Raw genomic sequence first — 27875 nt, forward strand, 5'->3', positions numbered from 1 at the left:
TTAAGGTCCAGAGTCAACACTCTGCTAGGGTTGCTCCCACCTCTCCACATGACTGTCTCCAGCTCTTTCGCAGCAGATTCAGCCCAGTCATTCAACGGGCAATCACCTCCCCCCCATGCTGCACGGTGGGCAGAGGACAGGCCGACCAAGCTTCCACAGCCTAGCAGAGCAGGGACACCAGGGAACTAGCAATAAAGGCAGAGGCATCACATGCCATGCAGGTCGCAGGGGTGTGAACTAAGGGCCAGGGGCAGCAGGAAGTCCCTACCGCAGCCAGCCGAGCAGCACCTTTGGGGGCCAATAGCCACTCTGCTACATTTCAGCTATGGGACACAGCAACCCCAACTACTGGACATGGCTGATCCCAGCTGGGGCCTGCAAATGCCAATCCCTGCAGGCAGTCTGGCAGCATGCCATGCAGCAGCTCCCAGAGCCCCTGGCCCGGTGCCCAGGCATGGGGCACTGACAAGCTGGCATCGGCTAATTGTAAGAATGTGGGAGGCCAGAATGCCGCCTGCCACTAGGAGCCTTTTATGGCCAGGCTGGTATGTGCACTGATCTCGGGCTGCTCACTCCAGGCTGGAGGCTAAGCCCAGTGACTCCCGTGCCAGCTGGGCTGGAGCCTACACAAGCCCAGGGGGTCCCCGAGACTACTCCAGGCCCCCTCCCCTGGGTAAATGGGGAGTTAGGTTACGCTGGGATGAGCGAGGTCAAAATCAGTCCCGAGGCTGGTGCTGCTGCTTCATGTCCCCAGCCCACCCCCCATGCACAAGGTACAGGGGAAGCGGGGCTGGGAAGCTCAGCCGAGTCCCAACCAGAGGCTGCATGGCCGCTCCGTGCCAAAAGCCAAGGCATTTTCTGGGTCCGGCAGCCCCCCCCTCCCCAGCTGCTCTGGGGCCCCCCTGGGCGGGGTCGGGGCGAGGGGTCTCTCAGCCGTCCAATGCCAAACGCCAGCTGGGAGCAAAAACCCCCCGAGCCAGACCAGCTCAGCAGCGTGCTGCCTGCCCACGCACCCCACCGCCCCCGGCCTGGCGTCGGGCGGCTGCAGCCGGCGGACCCCACCGACGGCTTAACCCCGGCCACGAGGGAGCGGCCCCAGAGGGAACCACAAGGCCCTGCCGGGGTAACCCCGGTGACCAGAGCGCCCCAGCCACAATCCGCCCACCCGCTGCGGGAAAGCCCGGTCCCACCGGTCCGACATCCCGCGCCCCGAACAAGCTCAGACCCGTGTCGGGGGCAGGGCCGCGGGCGCAGCGCGCGCGCTAGGGCGGTCTCATCCCCCCCCCCCCCCCAGAATCGTACCCGGGGAGCGCCCCTTCCCCGGCCCGCAGCGGGAGCATTTCCCGCCCTAACCCGCCGGCCGGGCGGGCGCTCCCTGCAGCCGGCTCCGCTCCAGGCGCGCCCGCCGCTGGGTGCCCCCGGGCAGGCGGCAGACAGACCCCCCCCCCCACCGGCCCAAAAGCCGCCGCCGCCCCCCCGCAGCCGGGGCAGCGCCGCTGGGACGGGCCGGGACGGGCCGGGCCGGATCGATCCCCCCCGCACGGCGGGCGCAGGTGCCCGGGGGGCGCGTGGGCAGCGCGCGCGGGGCTGGCACTGACCTGGCTCCGAGCTCGCGCCGCGCCGCGCTGCGCCGCCCCGGGAGCAGGTTCGGGCGGCTGCACAGGTGGGACAGGGGCCGGCGCGCCCCGGTGCATGCTGGGAGCTGTAGTTCTCCCGCGGAGCGAGCTGGGACCGCGGTCCCGGGGCTCCAGTGGCCAGGGCGGGGCGGCCTCTGTCCTGCGTTTCATCCAGGACAAGGTGAGATCTGCGGGGCAAAGACCGGCTCTGCTCTGGTTTGTGCAGCGCCTAGCGCTCGGGGGTCCAGGTGACTAGTCTGTGCAGGGGGATCCCAGGGGCAGGGACGGACTCTGTGCTGGTTTGTGGAGCCCCTAGCGCGCTGGGACCAGGTGACTGCTCCGTGCAGGGGGGGTCACAGGGGCAGGGAGCGGCTCTGTTTTGCTTTGTGCAGGAACTTGTGCTCCGGGGTCCAAATGACTGGTCTGCACAGGGGGATTCCAAGGGCAAGAACCATCTCTGTTCTGGTTTGTGCAGGACCTATTGCTCTGGGGTCCGGGTGACTAGTCTGTGCAGGGGGGGGTCCTAGGGGCAGGGACCGGCTCTGTTCTGGTTTGTGCAGCACATAGCATGCTGCACTCCAGGTGACTATTCTATGCATGGGGGTGACAGTGGCTGGGAGCAGATCTGTTCTGGTTTGCGCAGCACCTAGCGCACTCTGGTCCAGGTGACTGGTCTGTGCAGGGGGTTACCAAGGGCAGGGACTGGCTCTGTTCTTGTTTGTGCAGCACCTAGCACTTGGGGATCAAGGTGACTAGTCTATCCCAGAGGCAGGGAACGGCTCTGTCCTGGCTTGTGCAGCAACTATTGTTCTGGGGTCTGGGTGACTAGTCTGTGCAGGGGATTCCTGGGGCAGTGATTGGCTCTGTTCTGGTTTGTGCACCACTTAGCGCACTGCGGTTCAGGCGACTGGTCTTTGCAGGAAGGTTCCCGGGGCAGAGACCAGCTGTGTTCTGGTTTGTGCAGCACCTAGTGTGGTTCGGGTCCGGGCAACTGGTCTGTGCAGGGATGTGATAGGGGCAGGGACTGGCTCTGTTCTTGTTTGTGCAGCACCTAGCACACTGGGGTGCATGTTTCAGAGTAGCAGCCATGTTAGTCTGTATTCGCAAAAAGAAAAGAAGTACTTGTGGCACCTTAGAGACTAACAAATTTATTTGAGCATAAGCTTTCGTGAGCTACAGCTCACTTCATCAGATGCATTCAGTGGAAAATACAGTATAAATCTCCCCACTGTATTTTTCACTGAATGTATCCAATGAAGTGAGCTGTAGCTCACGAAAGCTTATGCTCAAATACATTTGTTAGTCTCTAAGGTGCTACAAGTACTCCTTTTCTTTTTACTGGGGTCCACGTGGCTGGTCTGTGCAGGGGGGTTCCTGGGGCAGAGACTGGCTCTGTTGTAGTTTGTACAGGTCCTAGCGCAGTTGCGGTCCAGGTGACTGGTCTATGCAGGAGGTTCCCAGGGGCAGGGACCGGCTTTGTTCTGTCTTGTGCAGGACCAAGCATCCTGAAGTCTGGGGGACTGTTCTCTGCAGTGGGGTTCCCAGGGCAGAGACCAGCTCTGTTCTGACTGCAGAGCACCTGCAGTCCAGGACCACTGCTCTAGCCCCCTGAGCTATGGAGCCCCTGCCCAGGTCCCTTCGGTAGAGGGAGGTTAATGCTGAGGAGAGATGAGCTCTCAAGGAACGAGTGACAAGCCACCAGTGAGGAGATTCCAAATCTGAGGCAGCTACCTAGGCCCCGGCAAGATTTGAGACAGTGACCCACATAGTCCAAGACCACTGCTCCAACCCCCTGAGCTACATCTGGTCTAAGACTCTAGCAATTTTCAACTCACAACCTCACACTTAAAATAGCAGCACTGTAACCACTTAGCAAAAAGTTTAACAAGTGACAATGTTTAAAGAGAGGAGATTGCCTATTTGGCCAAGCATTGGGAAGTCTTATCCTTGAATCAACAGCATTTCTCTTAGTAGTCTTAGTAGTCTATTTCTCTGTTAGTCTGTCTGCATTGGGGCAGGGGTGATAACATGTCCTGATGTCAAGGGGGAGGTGATGATTTTCATTCCCAAACGCAGTGCACAAAACAGGAATCAAACCTCAGGGAGTGGCTGTTTAGTCAACACTCACAAGTTCTTTCAGCCAGAAGGGGCCATTTTGTATCTTTCACAGAGTGACTGGGTGGTCTGTAGCAGTGTTACCCAGGGTTTCAGGACCCAAAGCAGGGGTAACTGAACTGTTTCTCTCCAGGTGATGCCAGGAATAAATCAGTGGGGACACAGCTCTGCCGTCCGATGAATGATTGATACAAACCAGAGTGCTTTCACCTAAAACTACATTGAATAGGTCCCGAGCACGCACGCACACACCCACACACACATATATATATGTGTGTGTGCAACAGGTTCAGAGCATCTCAAACATAGTTACTCCAAGTCTGAGATGGTTTGCAGCAGTCACTAGCTGGGCTACTGGGGGCCCTCCTTCTGTCCACCTGATGGAGAGTTTAGGTGTCTGCTCTTTGCCCAAAGAAAAGCTCCCTTGGACTGCTCTGAGATGTTGACTTTTACTTCATTTTTTGTAGCTAACTCTTACAAATCACATATTCCACAGTAACCACTACTGGGTCAGCAATTCTCCTAACTTCAACAAGTTTCTCATTATCTCTGATCACCAAAGCATTTATAATATTTCTAGTCATAACAACAATAAAGCTTATATGTCAGGGGCCTTTAGGTCTGTTAACTTTTCTATCCCACGCTCCCATTCTGATTAGCAAAACTGTGGTCATGCAGCTGTTTGGCCTTGCTGCCTCTTGGAGTCCTAACAATCGTTCCTAGCTATGTGGCATTTGGTTTTCAGCTAGCAATGGCTGGACACACACAATGACTGCAGTTCAATTTGATTAAGTTCTGGAGTTATAACAAGGCTGGAACATTTACCTACCAATTTTTAACTCCCATGCATTCAGCAACTTTACTATTAGTGCCTGTCACTGTAGTTTAACTTAATTTAATTTAATTTAATTTAATTTGACTTGACTCCCTGCCAGCCCCCACCAGGGCCTGACAAGCTTTGGATTTTGTAAAGCAGTGGGACAGGGATCCAGCAGGTGCCTTTGATTCCTTGATGAGCTTTTCTTGCACCGGGTGTGTATGAATTGTCATGTGTAGGAAGCAATGAGTGCGGGACTGACCCTGAATTGAAGGAGGGAAAAGGTTGTTTAAGAAAGATGGGGGAAGAATAAAAGTGGCCCACAACAATGAGGAAAGATTAGCAAGCTGTTGCTGTAACTACTTGGCCACTTAGTCTGATGGGTTTATTGTTATTTAATTATTTTTGAGGTCTTTTCCCCAGCTGGTAGGGTTGCCAACTTTCTAGTCGCACAAAGCCGAACACCCTAGCCCTGCCCCTTCCACCAGGCTCTGCCCCTTCCACAAGGCCCCACCCACTGCTCACTACTTTCCCCCTCCCTTGGTGACTTGCTGTCCCCCAATCTCACTCACTTTCACTGGGCTAGATCAGGGATGTGGGATGGGGTGAGGGCTCTAACTGGGAGTGCAGGCTCTTGGGGTGGGGCAGAAATGAGGGATTCAGGGTGCAGGAGGGGGCTCCGTTCTGGGGCAGGAAGTTGGGGTGTGGCAGGGGTGAGGGCTCCAGCTGGGCGTGCAGGTTCTGGGGTGGGGTTGGGGCTGAGGGGTTTGGGGTACAGGAGGGGGCTTCAGGCTGGGGGGGTAGGGCAGAGGGATTCAGAGTGTGGGAGGGGGCTGTGGTTTGAGGCAGGGGGTTGAGGTGTGGGAGGGGGTGAGGGCTCTGGGATGGGGCTGTGGATGAGGGGTTCAGTGTGTGGGAGGGGGTTCTGGGATGGGGCAGGGGGTTAGGGTGCAGGGGGGGTGAGGGCTCTGGGGAGGATGAGCAGTTTAGGGTGCAGGAGGGTGTTCTGGGTTTGGGGGCGCTCAGGGCTGGGACAGGGAGTTGGGGCATGGGCTTACCTCAGGCGGCTCCCGGTCAGTGGTGCAGCGGGGGGGCCTAAGGCAGGCTGCGTTCGCCCCCAGACACCACCCCACCCTAGCTCCCATTGGCCAGGAACCAGCCAAGGGAGTGCGGAACTAGTGCTTGGGGTAGCGCATGGAGCCCCATGTGTCCCCCCGCCTAGGAGCTGGACGTGCTGGCCATTTCTGGGTCACAGCGCCGTGCCAGCCAGGACAGGTAGCGACTAGCCTGCCTCAGTGGCTCAGCACCGCCGACCGGACTTTTAACGTCCTGGTTGGCAGTGCTGAGCGGAGCCGCCAGGATCCCTTTTCAACCGGATGTTCCAGCTGAAAACCAGACAGCTGGTCACCCTACTAGCTGGCCATAGGTGGTGGTGGGGAGAGGTTTTGGCTACTGAAAGGACTCTCTGTGGCATTGTAAAAGACTACAGCCATGTCTATACTAGAGCGCTTACAGCAGCACAGTTGTCTCACTGCACTACGGTTGTGTTCTCATCGAAAAGGCATTTCACTGAATTATCATTTCCAGTTGTTTGCTCATACCAATTCCCCAGGACTCTCTCTGCTGTGCAGTTGTGTAAGTGTGGCCATAGCTGAATCACAAGATTTCCTGCCAATTTAATTTCCCTTCTGTCTGGAGCAAGATTAGAGTGTGTTTGGGGTTAATGACATTGCTGTAGATCAGAGGTGGGCAAACGATGGCCTGTGGGCCACATCCGGCCTGCGAGACCATGCTGCCTGGCCCTTGAGCTCCCGGCCAGGGAGGCTCGCCCCCGGCCCCTCCCCTGCTGTCCCCCCTTCTCTGCAGCCTCAGCTCGCCGCGCGGGCCCCGCTGTGGGCGGCGGGGTGGCGAGCTCCTGCCGGGCGGCATGGCTGCCAGTCGGGCTGCTCTGAGCAGCATGGTAAGGGCGCAGGGAGCAGGGGGGGTTGGATAAGGGGCAGGGGGTCCTGGGGGAGCAGTTAGGGGACAGGGAGCAGGGGGCAGTTGGATGGGGCGGAGGTTCTGGGTAGGGGGGCGGTCAGGGGACAGGGAATGAGTGGGGGTTGGATAGGCGTGGGAGTTCCTGGGGGCCTGTCAGGGGGTGGGGGTGTGGTTAGGGGTTGGGGCAGTCAGGGGACAGGGAGTGGGGGGGTGGATAGAGGGTGGTGTCCCAGGGGGTGGTGGTCAGCACACAAGGAGCAAGGGGGGTTGGATGGGTCGGAGGTTCTGAGGGGGGCGGGAAGTAGGAGGGGGCCAGGCTGTTTGGGGAGGCACAGCCTTCCCTACCCGGCCCTCCATACAGTTTCAGAACCCCGATGTGGCCCTTGGGCCAAAAAGTTTGCTCATCCCTGCTGTAGATAGTTGTTCGTTCCCCGTCTTGACAACTGAGACAAGTCTTTTCTCACTCGCCTCTCCTGCAATTCAGGGATTCCAATAGCGGTCAGGGGTCAGGTTTTCCCTGGGAATCTGAGGTTTATTCAGGGAGTTGGTGGCTCTTTTCCTTCCTCACCCTGGAGGGAACTCAGCCTTTCATTCCATCCCCGGCATTCCCTGAAATTACACCAGCCGCAGAAAGAAAGAGGAGAGGGAACATCTCACTGTCAGAGATGAAGGTGTTCACGTCCCCTCTGTTTAACCATACATCTCTGATGCAGGAGAGAAGGTTTCAATGGGACTGAATGCCCTGGCTCAGAGAAGAGACAGGGAAAGCTTGTGCTGTTCATATAAAGGAAATTGTGTCTCTGTGTGAAACTGAGGAGGGAAATTAAATGCCCATGTGGTGGTGCAATGCCCTGAGGAATGTGGCTGGAGAGGATGCAGGCTGAAAACGGAATTAACTCCTCTCATAGGCGCCGACTCCATGGGTGCTTCGGGGCTGGAGCACCCACAGGGAAAAATTGGTGGGTGCTCAGCACCCACCGGCAGCCCAGCTCCCTGCCCCAGCTCATCTCGCCTCTGCCTCCTCCCCGAGCGCGCCGCGTCCCCACTTCTCCTCCTAGCGCTTGCTGCCATAACAAGCTGCGGCGGGAGGAGCGGGAACACGGTGTGCTCAGGGAAAGAGGCAGGGCCGGGGCGGGGATTTGGGGAAGGAGTCAAATAGGGGCAGGGAGAGGGCAGGGACTTTGGGGAAGGGGTTGGAATGGGGGCAGGGCAGGGGTGGAGTCAGGGTGGGGCTGGGGGGCGGGCGTCGAGCACCCACCAGCACCAGGAGAAGTTGGCACCTATGACTCCACTCCCTGGGAACTTGACTGAATTAACTTCCCTCTCTGGGCACATGACTTACAAGGAGAGGCTGAGGGAACTGAGGTTATTTAGTCTGCAGAAGAGAAGAGTGGGGGGGGATTTGATAGCAGCCTTCAACTCCCTGAAGGGGGTTTCCAAAGAGGATGGAGCTCGGCTGTTCTCAGTGGTAGCAGATGACAGAACAAGGAGCAATGGTCTCAAGTTGCAGTGCGGGAGGTCTAGGTTGGATACTAGGAAACACTATTTCACTAGGAGGGTGGTGAACACTGCAATGGGTTACCTTGGGAGGTGGTGGAATCTCCATCCTTAGAGCTTTTTAAGGCCCAGCTTGACAAAGCCCTGACTGGCATGATTTAGTTGGGGATTGGTCCTGCTTTGAGCAGGGGGTTGGACTAGATACCTCCTGAGGGATCTTCCAACCCTGATATTCTATGATTCTATTAACTAAAATGACGTTTGAATCTTTTGCTAGATACTCAGAAGTGAGATATTAATTCAGACATAAAGGAAGTGTGGGGTGAGGCTTCTTTACCTGTTGATAAACACATGCACTTGATTCCCAGGAAGGGAGAGAGGAAAAACCCAGAGATGCCTTTAATCCCAGGCTGGGGTCTCCTGGGCAATGGGAAACATCCCTTATTTGCTGCTGCTAAAGGAAGCATGAGGATAACGGGTTGGAGATGTCCCTGGGCTGGGATCAAAGGGGAATATTGGACAGAATGCAGCTCACGTGCCCACCCTGCTCCCCAGAGCCCCTTGGGGGAGAATCTAGAGAACAGCCTGCTATTTCTCATCTGCAGCCCCAGAAGAGCTGATAGATCTCCTCGCGGCCAGCAATTCACCCCTCGGATTCAACCTGAGTTGATGGGATCCATCTGCTCCTAAGTGGGGATGGGGTCACTGAACAATCTGAAATGGAAGGAATGATCCTGGAAAAGAAAAAGGAACAGAAAATTGAGAGGAAATAAATAGAGAGAAAACACCTATCCTCTCGCCTTTTCCCCTTCCAGCAGGACATTTTATAAAGGCCATGTTGCCAACTCTCATGATTATTATTGTTTCCCTTAAAGCCTCAGCTCCTGGAGTCAAGTGAAGATGTGATAATTTCAGCCTTCATTCTTAAAGAAAAAGTAAGTTTCTAGCCCTCGTGCCTGTGGAGAAAACTTCAAAATATGATCCCAATCACCCTAAAGGCTCAATAAGCAGAAGGCAAATAAAAAGAACCCCAAAGCTGTTATTTTTACATAATCTCATGATTTAAAAGCCAATCTCATGATTTTGGTGAGCCTGACTCATGATTTTTGAACATTTGGGGTTGGCAAGTCTGTAAATGGAGAAATTCCTCACCATGAGTAGCAAAGAAAACGGAGATGCACCACACGCTGAACAGTGACAGACTTTGGTTGTACCATATCCCTGTAAGAGAAAAGAGCTGAAATCATGGGCTACTGTGATTTCATTCCCAGACACTGGACTCATTTGCTGCCCTGAGACCTGGCTCAGGGCTGATCAGTAGGAAGATCTGAGTTAGCATCAAAGTTTTGTGTGTGTCAAAATTGCAGCTTCCTCATCAGGGAATTGAATGCAGGTCTCCAAGGTGATAGGAAGGGATGCTCACTGCTACCCCAATGAGGAAGAAGTGGGAGGTTGTCCTTGCACAGACCATGAGGGAATCAGCCAGGGCAGTTCCTCAAAGGGCCTGTGGCTGAAAGGCTGTGCTGGGAGGGAGGTTGCTCTGGAATCTGTAGGGGTTTTGCAGCTGAGAGAAAGGCCAGGTGGGGGGGGTGGTCTCAGGACTCCCAGGGGGCTTTGTCAGCAGATGCGGGTGTCGGAGCAGAGCTGGGGCAGTAGCAGGGGCAGGATGGGGGAGGGGTTTTATCAGTTACTTAAACTGCAAAAGGGGGTCACAGTTGGGGAGTAGGGTGTGGTCCCAGAAATGTTATCATTGTGCTCTGGTGTGAGAGAATGGGGGTGGGGATTGTGCAAGCTGTGGTGTTGACACACACCTATACAATGTATTAAAAACATTTCAAAGCCATGCATGGTCTCAGATTGGAACAGGAGCTCTTGGAAGCAGGTCTCTCCTTCATTGTCCTTATGATCACAGTCTCCCACCTGCCATTGCCAAAGAAGGTCCAGGTCAATGGCAGAGTGTTGCCAGACTATGGATGCTGTGGTTCCCAGCTGCCCCCTTTGGGTTTTTATTCATGCCACATGGTTTCATCCTTCTGTTTCAGTCTGCTCAGGAGTTCTGCTGCATGATGGTGCTTGAAATGAATTTAAACACCACAATCATTTCCAGTGTAAACGTGTAAAAACCTAGCAATCCTATCCATCAGCTGAAATCAAACCTGTTGTCCTGAATGAACGAAAGATATGATGTGAATGTGCATTTGCCCGTCCTTGTTCTCCATGGACGGGGCTGTGCAGAAGAACAAGCACCACGTTCAGTTGGGGCTCAGGAGCATTCTGTGCAAAAGTACCTTGATGCAGGTCAAGGTCATGGACACCTTGGCTCACACTCAGCCGGAAGCAGCTGGACTCCCAGGACAAAGCACAAGAACAAGCCTGTGGCTCTGAACAGGAAACTTGGCACCAAGAAGCTGGCCAGAGCTGCCAGGAGCCCCAGAAAGGCCACCAGGACCAGGAACAGCACTAAGTAACAGGTAGCTGTAGCAAGCACCAAACGGGCAGAGAAAAGCCCCCCAAAAAGATCAAAGCTGCCGAGCCCCAGAAATTTTTCAAGATCCCACCTGAAAGCAAGGCTAAAACCAGCCCCCAAGCCAGAGCAGCCAGGGCTACACCAGCGCAGCGAGAAAGAAGTAAAGAGATTTCTATTGGAAAAACTCCTCCCCCAGTGGCTCTTTTTTTTACCTTAGACATCCCAGAGAAAGGCAGGTCTCTCAGGACAAACAGCCCTCTGGGGAGTAAGTTGCTGGGGGTGCAGGAGTCCCCTTATAGAGGGGAAGGGCTGTATTGTGTAAAACACCTGCCAGGTGAGTTATGCCCTGAAAGGGCAGCTGTCCATAGCTCCTACATGAGCTTGCTCTCTTGGATCTACTTATGCTGTTATTGTGGAGTTCACAGTAGAGGGAGTGTGTCCCTGTCACTTCACTAGCTGCAGCATGGAATGTGTCTGAATCTCATCTTGGATTAATCCCAGTTTTAATTCTTTCCTACGTCGATAATTTCACATGACTCTGCCTCATGCTAACTTCCTGGTCACAGCCTGAATATGGGGAGGAATGGACAAGTTTGTATTATGTTTGGTGCGTAAGTTATAATCATACATGGCAGAAGACTCCACTGGAGGTAGGCAGTCGCCTGTTTAAAAAATAAAATAGCAAAGCTTTTCAAAACGGCCTGTTACACCTTCAAATCTTGTCGTCTTTTATGCACACAATATAAATTGTGCTCGAGTAAAAGGCAACTTTAACATAGAGCATTGTTTTTTGTAACTTTTGGATGCATTGAAAGAGCAGCTGTTTAAAGTTAATGTGCTTCTCCTATTGCAGGACTGGCTGCAGAGTTTCTGTAAACTTTACCAGATATAGAGCTGGTTACATCTGCATCTAACTAATTGCAGGATTAATGTAGTACCAGAGAGTTAATTATACAGATGTACTTCACTAGGCTCACATTCTGGTCATACTGAACATTGGAGTAGGAATGGTTGGGTTTGTATTTCCCTTGGTTTTCTCCTAAGGACTAGGGCATGTTACTTTAAATTCCCTGTAGGCCAGGAAAACACCCACCCCCTGGAAGTGGGTGTGGGAGTGGGTTGTTTATAGCACTTGGAATAAAGGAGGTTTGTGCAACAGTTTGGTCTTTAACTATGCTGGGATAAAAATAAATAGTAAATGCCAGCCCCAGACACCAGCATCATAGAAACTTGAAAGTAGTGAGCATAAAATCAGCTGTTCTTGATGGGGGCAGGTATGATCTTTTACTAAAGATATATTGCAAAGTAGCCATAATTTATATCCAAACTTTTGTGTGTTTTCATATGCGCTATCAGGGAATTATTCCAAGTGATCAGATTTAAGGGGGGGGGGGAGTGTACTTCATACTGTATTCCCTGCTTTCCCAAAGTTTAAGTTTTGCTTAACTTGATGTTCTGGAAGGATAAGACACACCACTGGGAAACCTCAGCTCTGTGTTCACAATGTTTGTTTTTTGTTTGGTTGTTGTCAATGAACAGATAATGAGTCTAATTCCTCACTGCTCTATTTCCTCAATTCCAGTTTACTCCTACCCCATCTTTAGGCCTGAGAAAAAGAGAACATATAAATAACCTTCATAACAAAAATGATGTGAAAAAGCAGAAATGTTGGAAGCTCAAATAATTCAGTTTGTTCTGTCACATGTTCTGTGTTTGTGTGTGTGTAAAAAGTACAACACATTAATTTTCAATCACATCTTTCTTAACTCCTTTAAAACATTATGTAGTACATTCAGTATATCAAGTAGTTTGTTCAATGCGGTGATTTTGTCATGCATTGCCCACAACATATGTTTAGAATTGGTTACATTCACTCTTCTCCTTACACATAGCGGAGTTTATTTCATTCTGTGAAGTGTGTTGGTAGCTCCAATAATTAAGGTTATTCTGTGTGTGTGTATAGAAGGCACAATCCATTAATTTAGTAATGCTGAAAATGTTCCCTTCTTTGTCCAGAACTGCCTCAGCATCACCTTCCCTTTGCAGATTAATCTGCTCCTGTATCTCTGTGAGGAAAATAATGTTTCTATGAAAAAAGCCATTTTTAATAAAAGGCAGTGACACAAAATGGCCACACGATGGTGCGCATCAGCAATGAAAAGCAACAGGTTCTCCTAGGCTTCACATTGATGGTGTCAAGGGATTGAGCATGACCCTCTCCAGTCCACAGAGAGGTTTGTTTATCTCTCTGAGAGCCAGACGCAAGTGTAAACCAGTTCCTAGAGCAGATGAACTGGGATTGGATTCACTTGTAACAAACCCAGTGGTGGTTGTTAGAACCAGCACCGTGGGCTGGAGAGAGAATGGAGATTTCAGAGTAGCAGCCGTGTTAGTCTGTATCCGCAAAAAGAACAGGAGGACTTGTGGCACCTTAGAGACCAACAAATTTATTTGAGCCTAAGCTTTCGTGAGCTACAGCTCACATCATCGGATGCATTATGGAGACCGGCCCTGAGCTGCCTGGTAGCAAAGGCTGGTTTCCCGGCTGCAACTGGACATGATGCCCAATAGCGTAAACAGCCCAGCCTGGCCCTTTTGAGGGTTTTGTGGCTGGCACAGTGCTGCTGGTAGACATGCTGATGCCGTGAATGTCTGCGTGGTGCTATGGCATGATGCCCACAGGCATGGAGAGGTCATGCTACCCCCAGCTGTGATGCAGGGAGAAGAGGAGTTAGTTTCACATGCCTACTTCCAGGCTGTAATCTGGGGAGGGCCAGCCTTAGGCATGGGCCACCCAGGTGACCGCCCAGCAGCGCCATGGTCAAGGAGGTGCTGTGTGGCAGCGCAGAGGTGTGCACTGCCCGTGTAGTGTCACAAGCTGTTCCCAGCTGCCAGGGGAGTGCCACGTGGGGGGGTACCGAGATTTTTCCTTGCTTCCTCCTGGCAGAGGAACATGGGGGGGGAGTAGTGATGCACAGACACTGCCCCCCCATGTTCCTCCATGCCCTCCCAGGGGGCTGGGAGTGAGGGTGGGAACGAGGAGCAACACCAAGCACTGTGTGCCTCCAGGTCACTTTTCCCCACCTGGGTTGGGCTGTGAGGCGAGCATCAGCAGCTGCTGCTCTCCTGCCCTGCCTGCCCCTTACGCAGCCCAGGTGGGGAAAGTGGCCTGGATGCAGGGAGCCCTGACGTCCTCCTCGTCCCCCTCTCCCCAGCTCTCTAGGGTGGGCATGGAGGAGCAGGTGTTCAAGGGAGGAGTGAGCAGCAGCGCCAGATGTTCAAGGCATCCAGGTCAGTTTCCCCATGTGGCCACAGGAGGGGGGTGCAGGGGTTAGGGGCGAAGAGGGCACAGTGCCGGGTTAGGGGGTGGGGCACCATGCCCATGGGGTCAGGGGCACCAAAACACAGGTTCGCCCAGGGCACCAAGGCCGGCCCTGAATCTGGGGCACCCAGCTCTCTGGGAGGGATCCTGGCAGCTCAGTCTCAGGGCTGGAACAGGCCCCTGATTTAGGGGGTGCCCGTATGGTTTACAGCACTCTGATGTCTCAGGGAATCTCTCTCTCCCAAAGCTTCAGGCCCGTGGCCCTAGGGAAGCCTCCTGCACTGCCTTAGCTCCTTCCACTGTATGGAGAGGAGCAGCAGCCAGGGTTTGGGCTGAGCCAGGGGTGCTAGGCAGGTGGTAGAAGCTTCGGGAGCCCAGAATGTTTGCCCCTGTGCGGCGTTTTGCCCAAGACCTCTAGGACACAGTGTGAGGCATCTATAGGGCCAGTGCAGAGCAGGGTTTACCTGGGATGGAGAGTGAATTGAGAGTGTCTCAGGGGTTCATCTAGATTTATTGCCCTAGTTAGAAACTGGGTCTAAAACGCTGCACTCATTATGAGCACAACTCAAACCTGCCCAGAGAAACCCCACTGGATTTCAAGTCTATTGGCTTAACCACTCAGCCATCATAGCTGTGTGTGAGTAAAAATCCCATGGCTAAACTGGTAAAGAACCACCATGCGCAGACTTGAAGTCATCTGAAATACGGAATTCAAACAGCTAAGCCGGCTCCCAAAGCCCAGGGGGAATTTGGGGTTTGTTCTATTTATTTAGCCCTGTGCAATAGCACAGAGAGCACTTTTAAAGGTCTCCCTTCCCACAACCTGGAAAAGGGAAAGGATTCTCTGATTGTAGCTTGTTTTCCAGGAGGATGTCCGGACCATATAGCCCTGCCCTGCCCTTTGCTAGAGAAACCAGTGATGCACAGAACCAGGCTAAGAAAAATGTTTCCTGGAGTCAAGAATTGTTCCCCTGGAATAACAGCAGCATTGGGCTGCTGGAAATGTCTCATGAGAATAGCTAGAGCATTGGTGGTTCAGTAGTAGAAATTTTAGGTACAGCATGGGAAGTCTAGGTTTGTATTCTGGCTAATAGCAGGCTGAGTATTATTGCCTTGAAATTTCAGTAGCAAAATTCAGACCTAAATTATGGGTGAAGGCTTCTTTGGTTGTGATTTGATTTGTTTCTTTTTCTCATTTTAAATGTCCCTGATCATTTTGATTGGGAAAAGGTTTGTACAAGGCCAAGGAAAAGTAAGGAGAGTTAAAACTCTGCAAGGGAGTGTGTGTGTGGGGTGGGGGGGTCTCAGAGTGCTGGGGCAGGGGTGGAGATTTTCCTAGAGGGAGGTGTTCCGGGATAAATGAGGCTTTTTCAGGAGCACAGGGAGAGGTTTTGCAGTTTCATTTTTACCAAGTGATAAAACCTCTACCATGCCCCCCTGCTGCTGCTCGTCCAGCTCAGACCCCACTGACTCCCCAAATAATGTCCTACAGCCTTCCTGCTGACAAAGCCCCCTGTAAATCAGAGACAAACTCCCCTACTCTGCCCCTTCTTCAAGTTGAACCCCACCTCAGGCAGGACCCAAACAACCCCCACCTAGCTGGATCTCCTGGCAGTCACAGGTCTCTGAGCAGCTGCTCAAGGCCTCAGGCTGTTCCCCATTGGTTTCTACCTCATGCACATAGTGACTATTCCCACCTATTTCTCCCATGGGAGACTGGAGCTTGATTCCCTGATGGGAAAGCTGTTATTTTGACATGAAGTGTATGTCTAGATTGCAATTGCAGACCAGCGGCTGGCCTAAGCCAGCTGACTCGGGCTTGTGGGGCTCCGGGTAAGGGGCTGTTTAATTGCAGTGTAGATGTTCAAGTTTGGGCTGGAGCTGGAGCTCTGGGAACCTTCCCCCTCACTTGGTTCAGTGGCCTATAAACTGAAGACGAGTTCATAGACGGGAGAATACAGTGGGAACTGCCATAGGACAGACACTTCTAATTGCCAGCCTGGAAATAGCCTATGAGGTGAAAGTCAAAGCTGGGTTATTTGTAATTCATGCGTCCTGATCACTAATGAAGGAGCAAAAGACTGTACAAACCAATGTAGCCTTGATATGTCATTTGCATCCTCAAGCCTTGTGCCTGTGACAGGATCCCAAGGACAAACAGATTGTTATTCACCATCAGGAAGAGTGAGGAATCCATATTTCCCTATTCCATTGTGCAGGACAGAAGACGTGCCTTAGGGAATTTTCTTTTTCTGATTTTTTTTTCTTCATATTGATTAGGAAGGAAAGACTAGACCTGACAACATTTTCAAGCTGCCAATGTGAAATAAATAAGTGATCAATTAAAAATGAACATCTTGCACAGGACTTGATTGGAACTAGAAAAAAATGAACCGTTGTTAAAGTTGAACTCTTGGGTGAATGGAACGATCAGCTTTATATTAAACCTTGGGTGGCGATAGATGGTTCGATCAGACAGGACAACCTGATTTTGTTTGGTTGGTTGCTTGTGCGCTTATTTGTTTTTTGTGATAAATTGGAGAGGAGAGCTACAGGGATGATTCAAGGGTTGACGAGTGTGAGAAGTTTAAAAGCAAACCCAGCGTTTCCTGCTCCTGCAGGCGGTGACTGTTGAGGATTTTTCCTTCTCTACTGCAGGGTTTCTGTTCTGCCAGATTTTCTGCCACCGAGGCCACCTTGCAGAATATGGCAGCGCAGTTTAATGATGAGCTGCAGGATTCACCAATTTAGGTGTGCAACAACTGTATCCCCTGGATTGACCCTGGACCAAAACCTGCAGCCCTGGCAGCCCAGAATAACCTCCTGCTGATGGCAATGGGAATTTAGCTTTGTCACTAGCTGCTGGAACCTCAGATATGCCGTACATTTTGTGGCAGACACAGCTTCATCCAAAGAAGTGAAGGATGTAAGTGAAAGAGCAAAGCTAGCCGTCTGCCGTGCCAGCTGTCTGCACAGGGCTAGGGTGGCGCACAGAGGAAACACACACATGCAGCCAAACATCTGACCACCACGACCTTGTTTCTTCCCCCGCTGTAGGAAACTTTGTGGAAAATGGTACCAATATTCAGAATAGGGTCCCTACCTGCTTATAGTAACCCCCTTTGCAAATCACCCTTTATCCCTTTTTGTGCATTCCCCTTGCCTTCCCCGTGAACTCACCATCATTGGCACTAGCGCTGACCTGTGTGCTAGCCCAGGGGCAGGGAGGAAGAGGTGTGTGTAACTTTTGTGATTCACGGCTGTGAGTACACTCACAATATTGTCTCTGGTCATTGTTTCGTTGGCTTCTGCAGGTGTGCCCTTGAAGACCCACTCCTCCACACCGGCAGAGTGCCTCCATCTGATAAGGTTGTGACCCAGGAGAAATAGTGCCACAATTCACAAAGCAAGAGTGTGGAGGTAGACCATCAATGAAAGACTATGGGGCAGGAGCAGCTGATAAAGCTTCTGGAGGGCCAGAGAGAGATTTTGAAGTCCCTCATTAGCCTGCAATCAGAGCACATCTGTGCCTGATTCCCGCTTCAGCCACTACAGAACTCCAGTCCATACCCTCCCCACACTTGCCCCATGGCATTTCTTGCATGTTCCTAGTCCCTCACAGAACCCAGTGCACTCCACACCTAGGGAATGATTGTCCAATGAAAGCTGGAGTTACCCCCAGCTGTGAGAGCTCTAATCACGAGACTTTCCTCATTTTCATATCCCCTATTTGATCAAAAGTTCGCTTTTTATCCTGTTGTTAAACTTGAGTCTTTAAAATAAAATGAATCTTTATTTGTGACATACATCACTCAGTGCTAACATTGAAACACAGTGGCTATAGGTTTGAATATTTGCTCCTTGCAAATAGCGCTCAGGAAGCAAGCACTACAGGGGTAATTCATGGCAGCAAGTAAACCTTGCCGGGCCAAATGCATCACATAAAGATACATTACTGTGAATCATTGTCAAAATGCTCCTTCAAAGCCTCTCTGATTCGAATAGCCGCCTGCCCTGCGCCCCTCTAATTGCCCTTATATCTGGCTGCTCAAAATCAGCAGCCAGCCGTCCACACCTGCGGAAACTTCCCCCCTTCGATTCACAAACATTATGCAGAGTACAGCAGGCCACAATGACCATCAGAATATTTTCCTCATTGAGGCTGTCATAAATTTAAAGGGAAGGGTAAACAACTTTAAATTCCTCTTGGCCAGAGGAAAATCCCTTTCACCTGTAAAGGGTTTAGAAGCTAGGATAACCTTGCTGGCACCTGACCAAAATGACCAATGAGGAGACAAGATACTTTCAAAGCTGGGGAGGGGGAGAAACAAAGGCTTTCTCTGTCTGTGTGATGCTTTTGCCGGGAACAGAAAAGGAATGAAGTCTTAGAACTTAGTAAGTAATCTAGCTAGATATGCATTAGATTCTGTTTGTTTAAATGGCTGAGAAAATAAGCTGTGCTGAATAGAATGTATATTCCTGTTTTTGTGTCTTTTTGTAACTTAAGATTTTGCCTAGAGGGAGTCTCTATGTTTTGAATCTGATTCCCTGTAAGGTATTTACCATCCTGATTTTACAGAGGTGATTCTTTTACTTTTTTTCTTCAATTAAAATTTTTCTTTTAAGAACCTGATTGCTTTTACATTGTTCTTAAGATCCAAGGGTTTGGGTCTGTGTTCACCTATGCAAATTGGTGAGAATTTTTATCAAGCCTTCCCCAGGAAAGGGGGTGTAGGATTTGAGGGGGATTTTGTAGGGGAAAGATGTTTCCAAGCGGGCTCTTTCCTGGTTATATATTTGTTAGACGCTTGGTGGTGGCAGCAATAAAGTCCCAAGGGGAAAAGGAAAAATAGTTTGTACCTTGGGGAAGTTTTAACCTAAGCTGGTAAAAATAAGCTTAGGGGGGTTTCATGCAGGTCCCCACATCTGTAAACTAGACTTCAGAGTGGGGAAGGAACCTTGACAGAGGCCTAACTGGCCAAAAAGACAGCCCCAGTGATCTTTTAATCTGCCAAAGGTACATTTAACGGTCATTCGGCGCGTGCTGAGCCTGGTGTTGAAGTGCTCCTTGCTGCTGTCTAGGTTCCTGGTGTAAGGCTTCAGGACCAAGGGGAAGGCGGGGTCTCCCAGGATCACATCCCCCACTGGAATCTTCTGGTCTGGAAAAAAAGCCCCAGTGTGCAGCTTTCTATCCAGTCCAGTATTCTGAAAGATGCATGCATTGTGCACCTTCCCTGACCATGCCCAATTTCTATCAGTGAAATGGCCCCAGTGATCCACCAGTGCCTGCACAACCATGCAGAAGTATGGTTGACCTACTGTTACCAGCTTCTACATAGCGATCGCCACTCGCTTTTCCACAGTGAAGGCAGCTCTCGTTCTGGTCTCCTTGTTCTGCAGTGCTGGGGAAAGCTCCACACACAGTTCCAGGAAGTTGGCTTTGCACCTCCGAAAGTTCTGCAGCTACTGCTCATCATCCCATACATGCATCATGCTGTGATCCCACCGCTCAGTGCTTGTTTCCTGAGCCCAGTACCGACGGTCCACCCTGGCAAGCTGTTCCGTGAATGCCAGTAGCAATCTTCAATGATTTGTTTCCATGGCAAACAGGGCAGGCGTCACCGATTCACTCTCTGTTTAACAGCTTATGAAATACAGCAGGACCAGCTGCATTGTGTTCATAACACTCATTACCAGAATGGTTAGCAGCTCATCTGTGCTGCCAGGCAGAGATGGCGGGGGCACAGTTTGCAAGGGCTGTTGAAAAATGACACGAAACAAAGTAGGAAGCCCATCGAATGATGGGATGGAAAGAACTGCATCATGGGATGGCGAGTACATCACCATGATGCATTGCGATCCATTACAGAGCTTCCAGCAGAAAATGGTGACAGAAGGTGACTAGTTGCACTGTGGGATAGCTACCCACGATGCAATGCTCTCTTTGTCACTCTGACTGTGGACGCACTCAGCCAACACAAGGAGAGTTGTGTGGATGTGCTCCACTGATGTTATTAAAGTGACTTATGATCATTGACATAACTTAAGTCGACTTTACGCTGTAGTGTAGACATGGCATTAGGCAGGGACAACACCAGCTCTGTCTAGACCAGGAGTTCTCAAGCTGCGGGTTGGGACCCCTCAGGGAGTCGTGAGGTTATTACATCGGGGGTTGCGAGCTGTCAGCCTCCATCCCAAACCCCACTTTGCCTCCAGCATTTATAATGGTATTAAATATATTTTAAAGTGTTTTTAATTTATAAGGGGGTCGCACTCAGAGGCTTGCTATGTGAAAGGGGCACCAGTACAAAAGTTTAAGAACCATTGGTCTAGATGTCAGGATTCCTGGATTTCACCCAGATGATGCTTGTTCAACTCCCAGTGGGGGAAAGAAGCAAGATTTTGCTCAGAGAGAAGGCAGGTAGTGTAAACAGCAGGTCCCTCTGTTCATCCACACATCCCATTATTGGCTGGCCCTGGCACAATGGGGTCCCCAGTGTCGGTTAGGGTCTCTGTAGTGCCTGGCACAAAGAAGGCCCTAGTCTCAGTTAGTATTTTACAGTGCAAGTGAAAATTTTGGCCTACGTTTTGACGGCAGTTTCTGCAGCATGTGGCACAATGGAGACCCTGATCTCAGTCAAAGTCTGTGCTGGAACTGGTTATCCCAACTCAGTCCAGAGCATCCCAGGTGTGCCAAGGAGAGGGCAATAACAGCGTCAGTGGTGTAATGGTTACACCCGACTTTGAGTCGTGTGCAAATTTCAATGGGATCTCAACACACTTAGGGTTTTTTATTTTATTATAATCATCACTTTGCAGCCTTGTCTGGCTTAATCTCAATCTTCTCCTTACCAAAGTATATTAACAGTCTCCTTTTATTTTCCCCTTTTAATCCATCTCCCTTTTCCTCATTTCATTATTATTCTAATTTAAGGGATGTGCAGCAACAAAACTGACACAAACCTTTTGCTGCCCGGTTCTGTGCCCATCAAGTAGGAACAGAGCACAAACGCCTCCTGGAGCAGGCACTGTAACACTGCAGCCCGCAGATACATGTTCCCAAGGCTTGCTGTCTTCCTTAAAAAGAAAAGGAGTACTTGTGGCACCTTAGAGACTAACAAATTTTCTTTTTGCGAATACAGACTAACACGGCTGCTACTCTGAAACCTGTCTTCCTTAAGTGACAGAAGGGTGATACCTCCAGCTCCTTGTAATCAGGCCTGGCAGGAAGGAGACCCCTATGTGCATTCCCTTGGGAGGCAGGGGGAGCTGGGAGACCTGGACACTGGGGGGGATATTTACCCAGAGCTCAGGAGCAATCTACTCGAGGAGAAGATGAATCCGATGAAGTGAGCTGTAGCTCACGAAAGCTTATGCTCAAATAAATTTGTTAGTCTCTAAGGTGCCACAAGTCCTCCTTTTCTTTTTTGCAAATACAGACTAACACGGCTGCTACTCTGAAACCTACTCACTTAATCACCGTAAAGGAAATTAAATAGACATGGGAACTTAGTATTTCAGAATGTTTATTTTAAAATTTCATGAAAGGATGCACCTGACCCTACAAATAGATCCGTGTAGGCAGTGGCTTTGAACCCAGGCAGAGCCCCACTGACTTCCAAGCGCAGGAGTGCACCTACACCAATTATCTGGCAGGATTGGGGCCTTAAGAATCAGTTACACTGTGTGACCGGGCAAGGCCAGATGGCTATGGAAGAGTAGTCTTATTGGGATCCGGGAAGTGGGCGGGCGAAGCCCGTCCATTGCTAAAGGATCCCCCCCAGCCTAAAAGGGGGATCCACACTGAAACCTACTCAGGGATCAGAGTAGCAGCCGTGTTAGTCTGTATTCGCAAAAAGAAAAGGAGTACTTGTGGCACCTTAGAGACTAACAAATTTATTAGAGCATAAGCTTTCGTGAGCTACAGCTCACGTGATGCAGTAGAAAAGAGCTGGGCACTAGTTTCCCCAGTTATTTCTCCTTATCAGTTTTCAGAGTAGCAGCCCTGTTAGTCTGTATCCGCAAAAAGAACAGGAGGACTTGTGGCACCTTAGAGACTAACACATTTATTTGAGCATAAGCTTTTGTGGGCTACAGCCCACTTGATGGGATGCATAGACTGGAACATGCAGTAAGATTATTTATATATATACAGAGAAGATGAAAAGGTGGAGTAAGGGGCTAATTCATTAAGATGAGTTATCGGCAGGAGGAAAAAAACAACTTTTTTTTTTTCCTTCCTGCTGCTCATAAAACCCCCTTCTTTCTCCTTATCAGTCTCTCTCTCCTTTTCCCCTCTCTCACCCCTGCGCAGGGAGCCTTGGTCACTCTCCTGTTCCCAGGGGCGTTCACTCCCCCCTAGCCGCATCGGCCCCTGCCAGTGCAAAGAGGAGCGAGAGCCTGGGGGCGGGTCAGCCCCTGCAGGGCTCTGGGACAGGGGGTGCAGGAGGAGGAGGAGGAGCAGGGAGGGGGGCTAGTTTCCCCCCTAAGAGAGTCCCTGCCCCGGGGAGCGCGACAGGCCAGGCAGGGGCCGGAGCCAGCGGGGGGGGGGAACTAGTGGCAGGAAGGAGGAAGCGGGGAAAACAAGGATCAGAGACGCGGGGCAGCGGCTCCGGGGCGGAGCTGGGAGCCCGGCCGAGCAGCGGCTCCTGCGCCCGGGGGACTGTCTCCGGCTGGACCCGCCCCGGGCTCCGGTGCCGGAGAGACGCGCGGGCGGGCGGCGCTGCGCAAAGGGCCGGGGGGGGGGGGCGCAGGGTCTCGCAGCCCCTGGGGACGCGCCTGGGCTGGGGGGGGGCCTGGACAGCGGTGGGGCCGCCGCCCCCGGTCAGCCAGGCTCTGGGGGCGCGTTGGGGACAGAGGTGGCGGGGCCCAGGGGGTTCCCCTGTGTGTGTGTCGGGGGCTTGTGAAGCGGGGGGGGGTTGGACCATCTCTGCAGCCGGGAACCCCCCGGGGTGGCGGGGGGGGCGCTCATGAGCCCCCCCCTTTGATTTGGCCACGTGTCTCTCCAGCAGCAATACAATGCTCCCCGCCTGTCAGTGCGGGGTGTGAAATCCAGGCAGGTGTCTCCCCTTTCGCTCCAGTGACTGACCCTTTCTCTAGGCTCCGCCTCAGATCCCCCCCCCCTTCTCTTCAATTCTCCAAAGTCCTTTTAAAATCCCCTCGGAGGTGGGATGTCCCCCCCCCCCCCCCGTTTGCCCTGCTGCAAATTGTCCTTGGTTAGGTGGGAAACTGAGTCATTCCCCAAATGGGAAGGGGGTTAGCGGGGGCAGCTTGCAGAGCCAGTTCTCTGCCAGCAACAAGGCATGGAAGGGCCCAGGAAGGAGAAATGGCTGCAGATGGAGACTGCCCCACCCCAGGTTACCCACTCCTGGCTGCTGCCCCCCACAACTGCCCAGTGCAGCTTCCCCCAGTCACCTGTGCACCCCTGCTGCTGCCCCGTCCCCGCTGCCGGGGGGTTTTCGCACTCCATATCCCCTCACTTGCCATCTTAACATAGTTCTCTCAGACGGCTCCCTGCTGCCCATGTAGACGGGGGGGGCGGGATTCTTACTTTAGCTTTATTAATTGAACTTTCTTATACAGTCCTTGCAGATTTCCCCCACGTTTGTCACTTATTTAATATTGGTATCAAATCCCTTCAGATCTTGCTGTTTTTCTCAGGCATTATCTAATATTTAGTTTTTGCCCTATTTTCTCTCCAGTTCTCAAAGATTGATATCATATATAGCCTTACATTTGGGCCAGTTTTCTCTCTGCTTCTCTATTCCTAATTTAATATGTCCTGAGATTTTCCCCTAATTAGAAAATATTAACATAAAATCTCCTCAGATTTTGCCCATTTCTCAAATTCTTGACTAGTGAGAGGTTTCAGAGTAGCAGCCGTGTTAGTCTGTATTCGCAAAAAGAAAAGGAGTACTTGTGGCACCTTAGAGACTAACATTTATTTGAGCATAAGCTTTCGTGAGCTACAGCTCACTTCATCAGATGCATTTAGTGAAGTGAGCTATAGCTCATGAAAGCTTATGCTCAAATAAATTTGTTAGTCTCTAAGGTGCCACAAGTACTCCTGTTCTTTTGACTATTGAGAGGCATTCTTGCACGTTGCCCCTTTTATCTCTTTATCAAACAATGATCTGAAATTCACTCAGTTTTTACTACTTTAGCTATTTTCAGACACAAGAAGTAATTCTTCTGCTCTCCTGTGAGCTGATTAGGCCTCAACTGGAGTATTGTATCCAGTTCTGGGCACCCACACTTCAGGAAAGATGTGGACAAATTGGAGAAAGTCCAGAGAAGAACAACAAAAAAACAATGAAAGGTCTAGAAAACATGACCTATGAGGGAAGATTGAAAAAACTGGGTTTGTTTCGTCTGGAGAAGAGAAGACTGAGAGGGGACATAACAGTTTTCAAGTATATAGAAAGTTGTTACAAGGAGGAAGGAGAGAAATTATTCTCGTTAACTTTTGAGGATAGGACAAGGGTGGCTTAGGTTGGACATTAGGAAAAGCTTCCTAACTGGAAGGTTAGTTTAGCACTGAAATAAATTGCATAGGGAGGTTTTGGAATCTCCATCATTGGTGATTCTTAAGAGCAGGTTAGACAAACGCCTGTCAGGGATAGTCTAGATCAGGGGTTCTCAAACTGGGGGTCATGACCTCTCAGGGGGTCGCAAGATAGTTACATGGCGGTCGCTGACAGCCCCAATGCCCACTAAATTACATTTACTCCCCGCACATTTTTAATTTATAAGGGAGGGGGTCACACTCAGGCTTGCTGTTTGAAAGGGGTCACCAATACAAGTTTTAAAACCACTGGTCTAGATCAGTGGTTTTCAAACTTTTTTTCTGGTAACCCAGTTGAAGAAAATTGTTGATGTCCGTGATGCAACCGAGCTAGGGATGAGGGATTTGGGGTGTGGGCAGGGCTCAGGGCTGGGGCAGAGGGTTGGGGTGCAGGGGTGAGGGCTGTAGGGTGGGGCTGGGAATGAGGGATTCAGGGTGTGGGAGGGGGTCAGCTATCTGGGCTGGGGTGTGGGCTCTGGGGTGGGGCTGGGGATGAGGAGTTTAGGGTGCAGGCAGGGGGGGCTCAGGGCTGGGGCAGGGGCTTACCTCTGGCAACTCCTGGTCAGCAGTGCAGCTGGGGTGCAGAGGCAGACTTCCTGCCTGTCCTGGCACTGCGGACTGCACTGCACCCTGGAAGTGGCCAGCAGCAGGTCCGGCTCCTAGGTGGAGGCATGCAAGCAGCTCCTCATGGCTCTCGCCCGCAGGCACAGCACCCCTCCCCCAGCTCCCATTGTCTGGGAACTGGCCAATGGGAGTGCAGAGCCGGTGCTCAGGGCAGGGGCAGCACGCGGAGCCCCCTGGCCCCCCCGCCTAGGAGCTGGACCTGGTAGGAACTAACCTGTCTTAGCCAGGCAGCACTGCCGATGGGACTTTTAATGGGTCAGTCAGCGGTGCTGACCAGAGCTCAGCGACCCAGTACTGAGTCACGACCCACAGTTTGAAAACCACTTGTCTAGTTTGTAAAAATTGATCTAAAATTCTTCAGATTTCCACACTTCTCTTTAATTACTGAACATTGGTCTCAGCTCTCAGATTTTGCCTTTTTCCATGTAGGAATCCTCTTCAGTTTGGGGATATTTCCCCTGTTTTTTAGTTGCAGCCACTTCTCCTGTGCTGGAGGGAATTGTTGCTTTGAGTCATTTTCCATTCTGGCTGCTGCAGAAGGTTAAATGATCAACTTTCCTCCACGCTGGTTATTACTTCTCATCTTACTATCCTCTAGGTGCTTACAAATTAATGGTTTAATAATTTGTTCCAGTATCTTTTCAGGTATTGAAGTAAGGCTTGACTTGTCTTTCGTGCTGCAAGTGGTCTTTGTTCCCCTTTTAAACAATAGGTAATATATTTACCTGTCTTCTGGGACTTCACCGTACTCCAGAAGTTCTCAAAGATTATTGCTAATGTTTCTGAAAGTATTTCAGCTAATTCCACAGCTACCCTAGGACAAATTTCATCAGGCCCTGATGACTTTAATACATCTAACTTAGCTAAATATTCTTGAATCTGTTCTTTCCGTATTGTGGGTTTCTGCTCCTTCCCCCACATTGTTAGTAATTACTGTTTTAAGTATCTCATCACAATTAAACTTTTTTGTGTATGAATATTGAAGCAAAGTGGGATTAAACACCTTAGTCTTCCTGATGTCAGCTGTTACTAGCTCTTGGAAGTGGCCAGCATGTCCGTCAGTGGCTCCTGGGGGTGGAGTGGGGACGGCAGCTCCGCCGCATGCTGCTCTTGCCTGTGGGTACCACCCTGTAACTCCTGTTGGCCGCGGTTCCCCATTCCTGGCCAATGGGAGCTGCAGGGGGTGTTGCCTGCAGGCAAGGGCAGTGTGCGGAGCCCTCTGTCCCCTCTTCCCCAGGGGCTGCAGGGACATGGTGCCAGCCGCTTCTGGGAGCAGCTCGGGGCCAGGGCAGGCAGGGAGCCTGCCTTAGCCCCGCTGCGCCACAGGGCTGGCAATCCCATGGGCTGGATTGAAAGCCCTGACGGGCTGGATCCAGCCTGTGGGCCGTAGTTTGCCCTCCCCTGCCTTAGATTTTATTCTAATGGGCCTCTACTGACCATTTCTCTGAGTTTGGGGTGGTTGGTTTTTTTTTTTTTTTTCTTTTTACACAAAGTCTTGTGTCAAAGGCTGACTTTCAATAGCTTGCAGCCAGGTAGTTGCTCTGCTACGCACAAAACCCTGACCCAGAATCAAGTCGTCTACGAATGATTTAGCACCAGGTTCTACAGGAACATGCGATACGCAATGGGTGAGAGGCAGCTCCCTTCTGTCCGCGCTCCGGTCCCGACACGAATGGCTCTCCTCTCTGAGAGGAGAGGGGGGGCAGCTATCCGGGGCCAACCGAGGCTCCATGGTGCTGCCGTATTATTATGTTTAAGGGGGATTGTGATTTAGAGGTGTTCAGTCATTCCACAGAAGGTAGCTTCACCCCACTGGCTCAAATTTGGTTTATGCTCAAATAAATTTGTTAGTCTCTAAGGTGCCACAAGGCCTCCTTTTCTTTTTGCGAATACAGACTAACGCGGCTGCTACTCTAAAACCTGTCATTATGTTTTGACTATTTCTCTTATTTGCACGACGGCGTCTAGAACATCAGTCTGCAGGGAAAGAGGCTGCCGGGAATTGTAATGTGAAATTACTAAGACCTGTTCTGAAATCTCTCCACTTGCCCTTCTTTCCTTGACAGGCTGCAGCGTGACATCCGTGTTTTGCTCTAGATCATCCCACCCTTCTCTGGGACGGGGAAGGGAAATGGCTGCAATAGAGGCAATTCAGGTAGGGATTATGGGGGAGTTGCTGGTGGGTTCCTGTTAGAAGGAGGGGGGCGGTAAATATATAGGAGATGGGGGCTTCTGGGTGGTTGGTCGGGAGGTGGAGGAAATATACAGTGGGGAGAAGGAGAAGGGGACAGGATGTAACAAAGGTCCTGGGATTTGTTTACTTGGGCCCTAGATCAGGGGTGGGCAAACTTTTTGGCCCGAGGGCCACATCAGGGTTGCGAAACTGTACAGAGGGCCAGGTAGGGAAGACTGTGCCGCCCTAAACCGCCTGGCCCCTCCCGCCCTCTGACTGCCCCCTCAGAACCCCTGACCCATCCAACCCCCCCGTCCCCTCACCGCCCCCTCCCAGAACCCCCCCAACCGCCCCCCCACGACCCCACTTCCTATTCAACCCCCCCTGCTCCCTGTCCCCTGACTGCTGTGACCTCATCCACACCCCTGCCCCCTGACAGGCCCCCCAGGACTCCCACGCCTGTCTAATCCCTGTTCCCCGTTCCCTGACCTCCCCCACCCCCCAGAACCTCTGCCCCATCCAACCCTCCCTGCTCCCTGTCCCCTGACTGCCCCCCAGGAGTCTCTGCCCCTTATCCAACCCCCTCGCTCCCTGCACCTTTACCATGCTGCTCAGAGCAGCAGGACTGGCAGCTGTGCCACTCGGCTGGAGCCAGCCGGGCTGCCCAGAGCACTGCCCACGCGGCGAGCTGAGACTGTGG

At 51.6% G+C, this 27875-nt stretch overlaps 1 protein-coding gene and 2 long non-coding RNA genes across 3 annotated transcripts in view; 1 reads left to right on the forward strand and 2 right to left on the reverse strand.

Moving 5' to 3' along the window:
* Positions 1-1737, reverse strand: part of PPP1R13L (protein phosphatase 1 regulatory subunit 13 like) — a 31959-nt gene extending 30222 nt beyond the window's left edge. Inside the window, exon 1 of the mRNA XM_038382299.2 lies at positions 1599-1737. Within this exon, the coding sequence (XP_038238227.1) occupies positions 1599-1694 (96 nt within the window). The 5' untranslated portion in view covers positions 1695-1737. The remainder of the gene's footprint in view (positions 1-1598) is intronic.
* On the forward strand, positions 1673-18050 carry LOC119847489. Its single transcript, XR_005290096.1, has 3 exons — positions 1673-1797; positions 16473-16740; positions 17129-18050. It is a non-coding gene; the product is annotated as an uncharacterized LOC119847489 (long non-coding RNA).
* Positions 18051-26607: 8557 nt separating this feature from the next.
* LOC122457324 lies at positions 26608-27736 on the reverse strand. Its single transcript, XR_006276808.1, has 3 exons — positions 27724-27736; positions 27428-27437; positions 26608-26685 (listed from the first exon to the last, which is right to left on the reverse strand). It is a non-coding gene; the product is annotated as an uncharacterized LOC122457324 (long non-coding RNA).
* Between the last annotated feature and the right edge of the window lie 139 nt (positions 27737-27875).

This window comes from Dermochelys coriacea, chromosome 23 (genome assembly GCF_009764565.3).
Source record: "Dermochelys coriacea isolate rDerCor1 chromosome 23, rDerCor1.pri.v4, whole genome shotgun sequence".
Classification (NCBI taxonomy): domain Eukaryota; kingdom Metazoa; phylum Chordata; order Testudines; family Dermochelyidae; genus Dermochelys; species Dermochelys coriacea.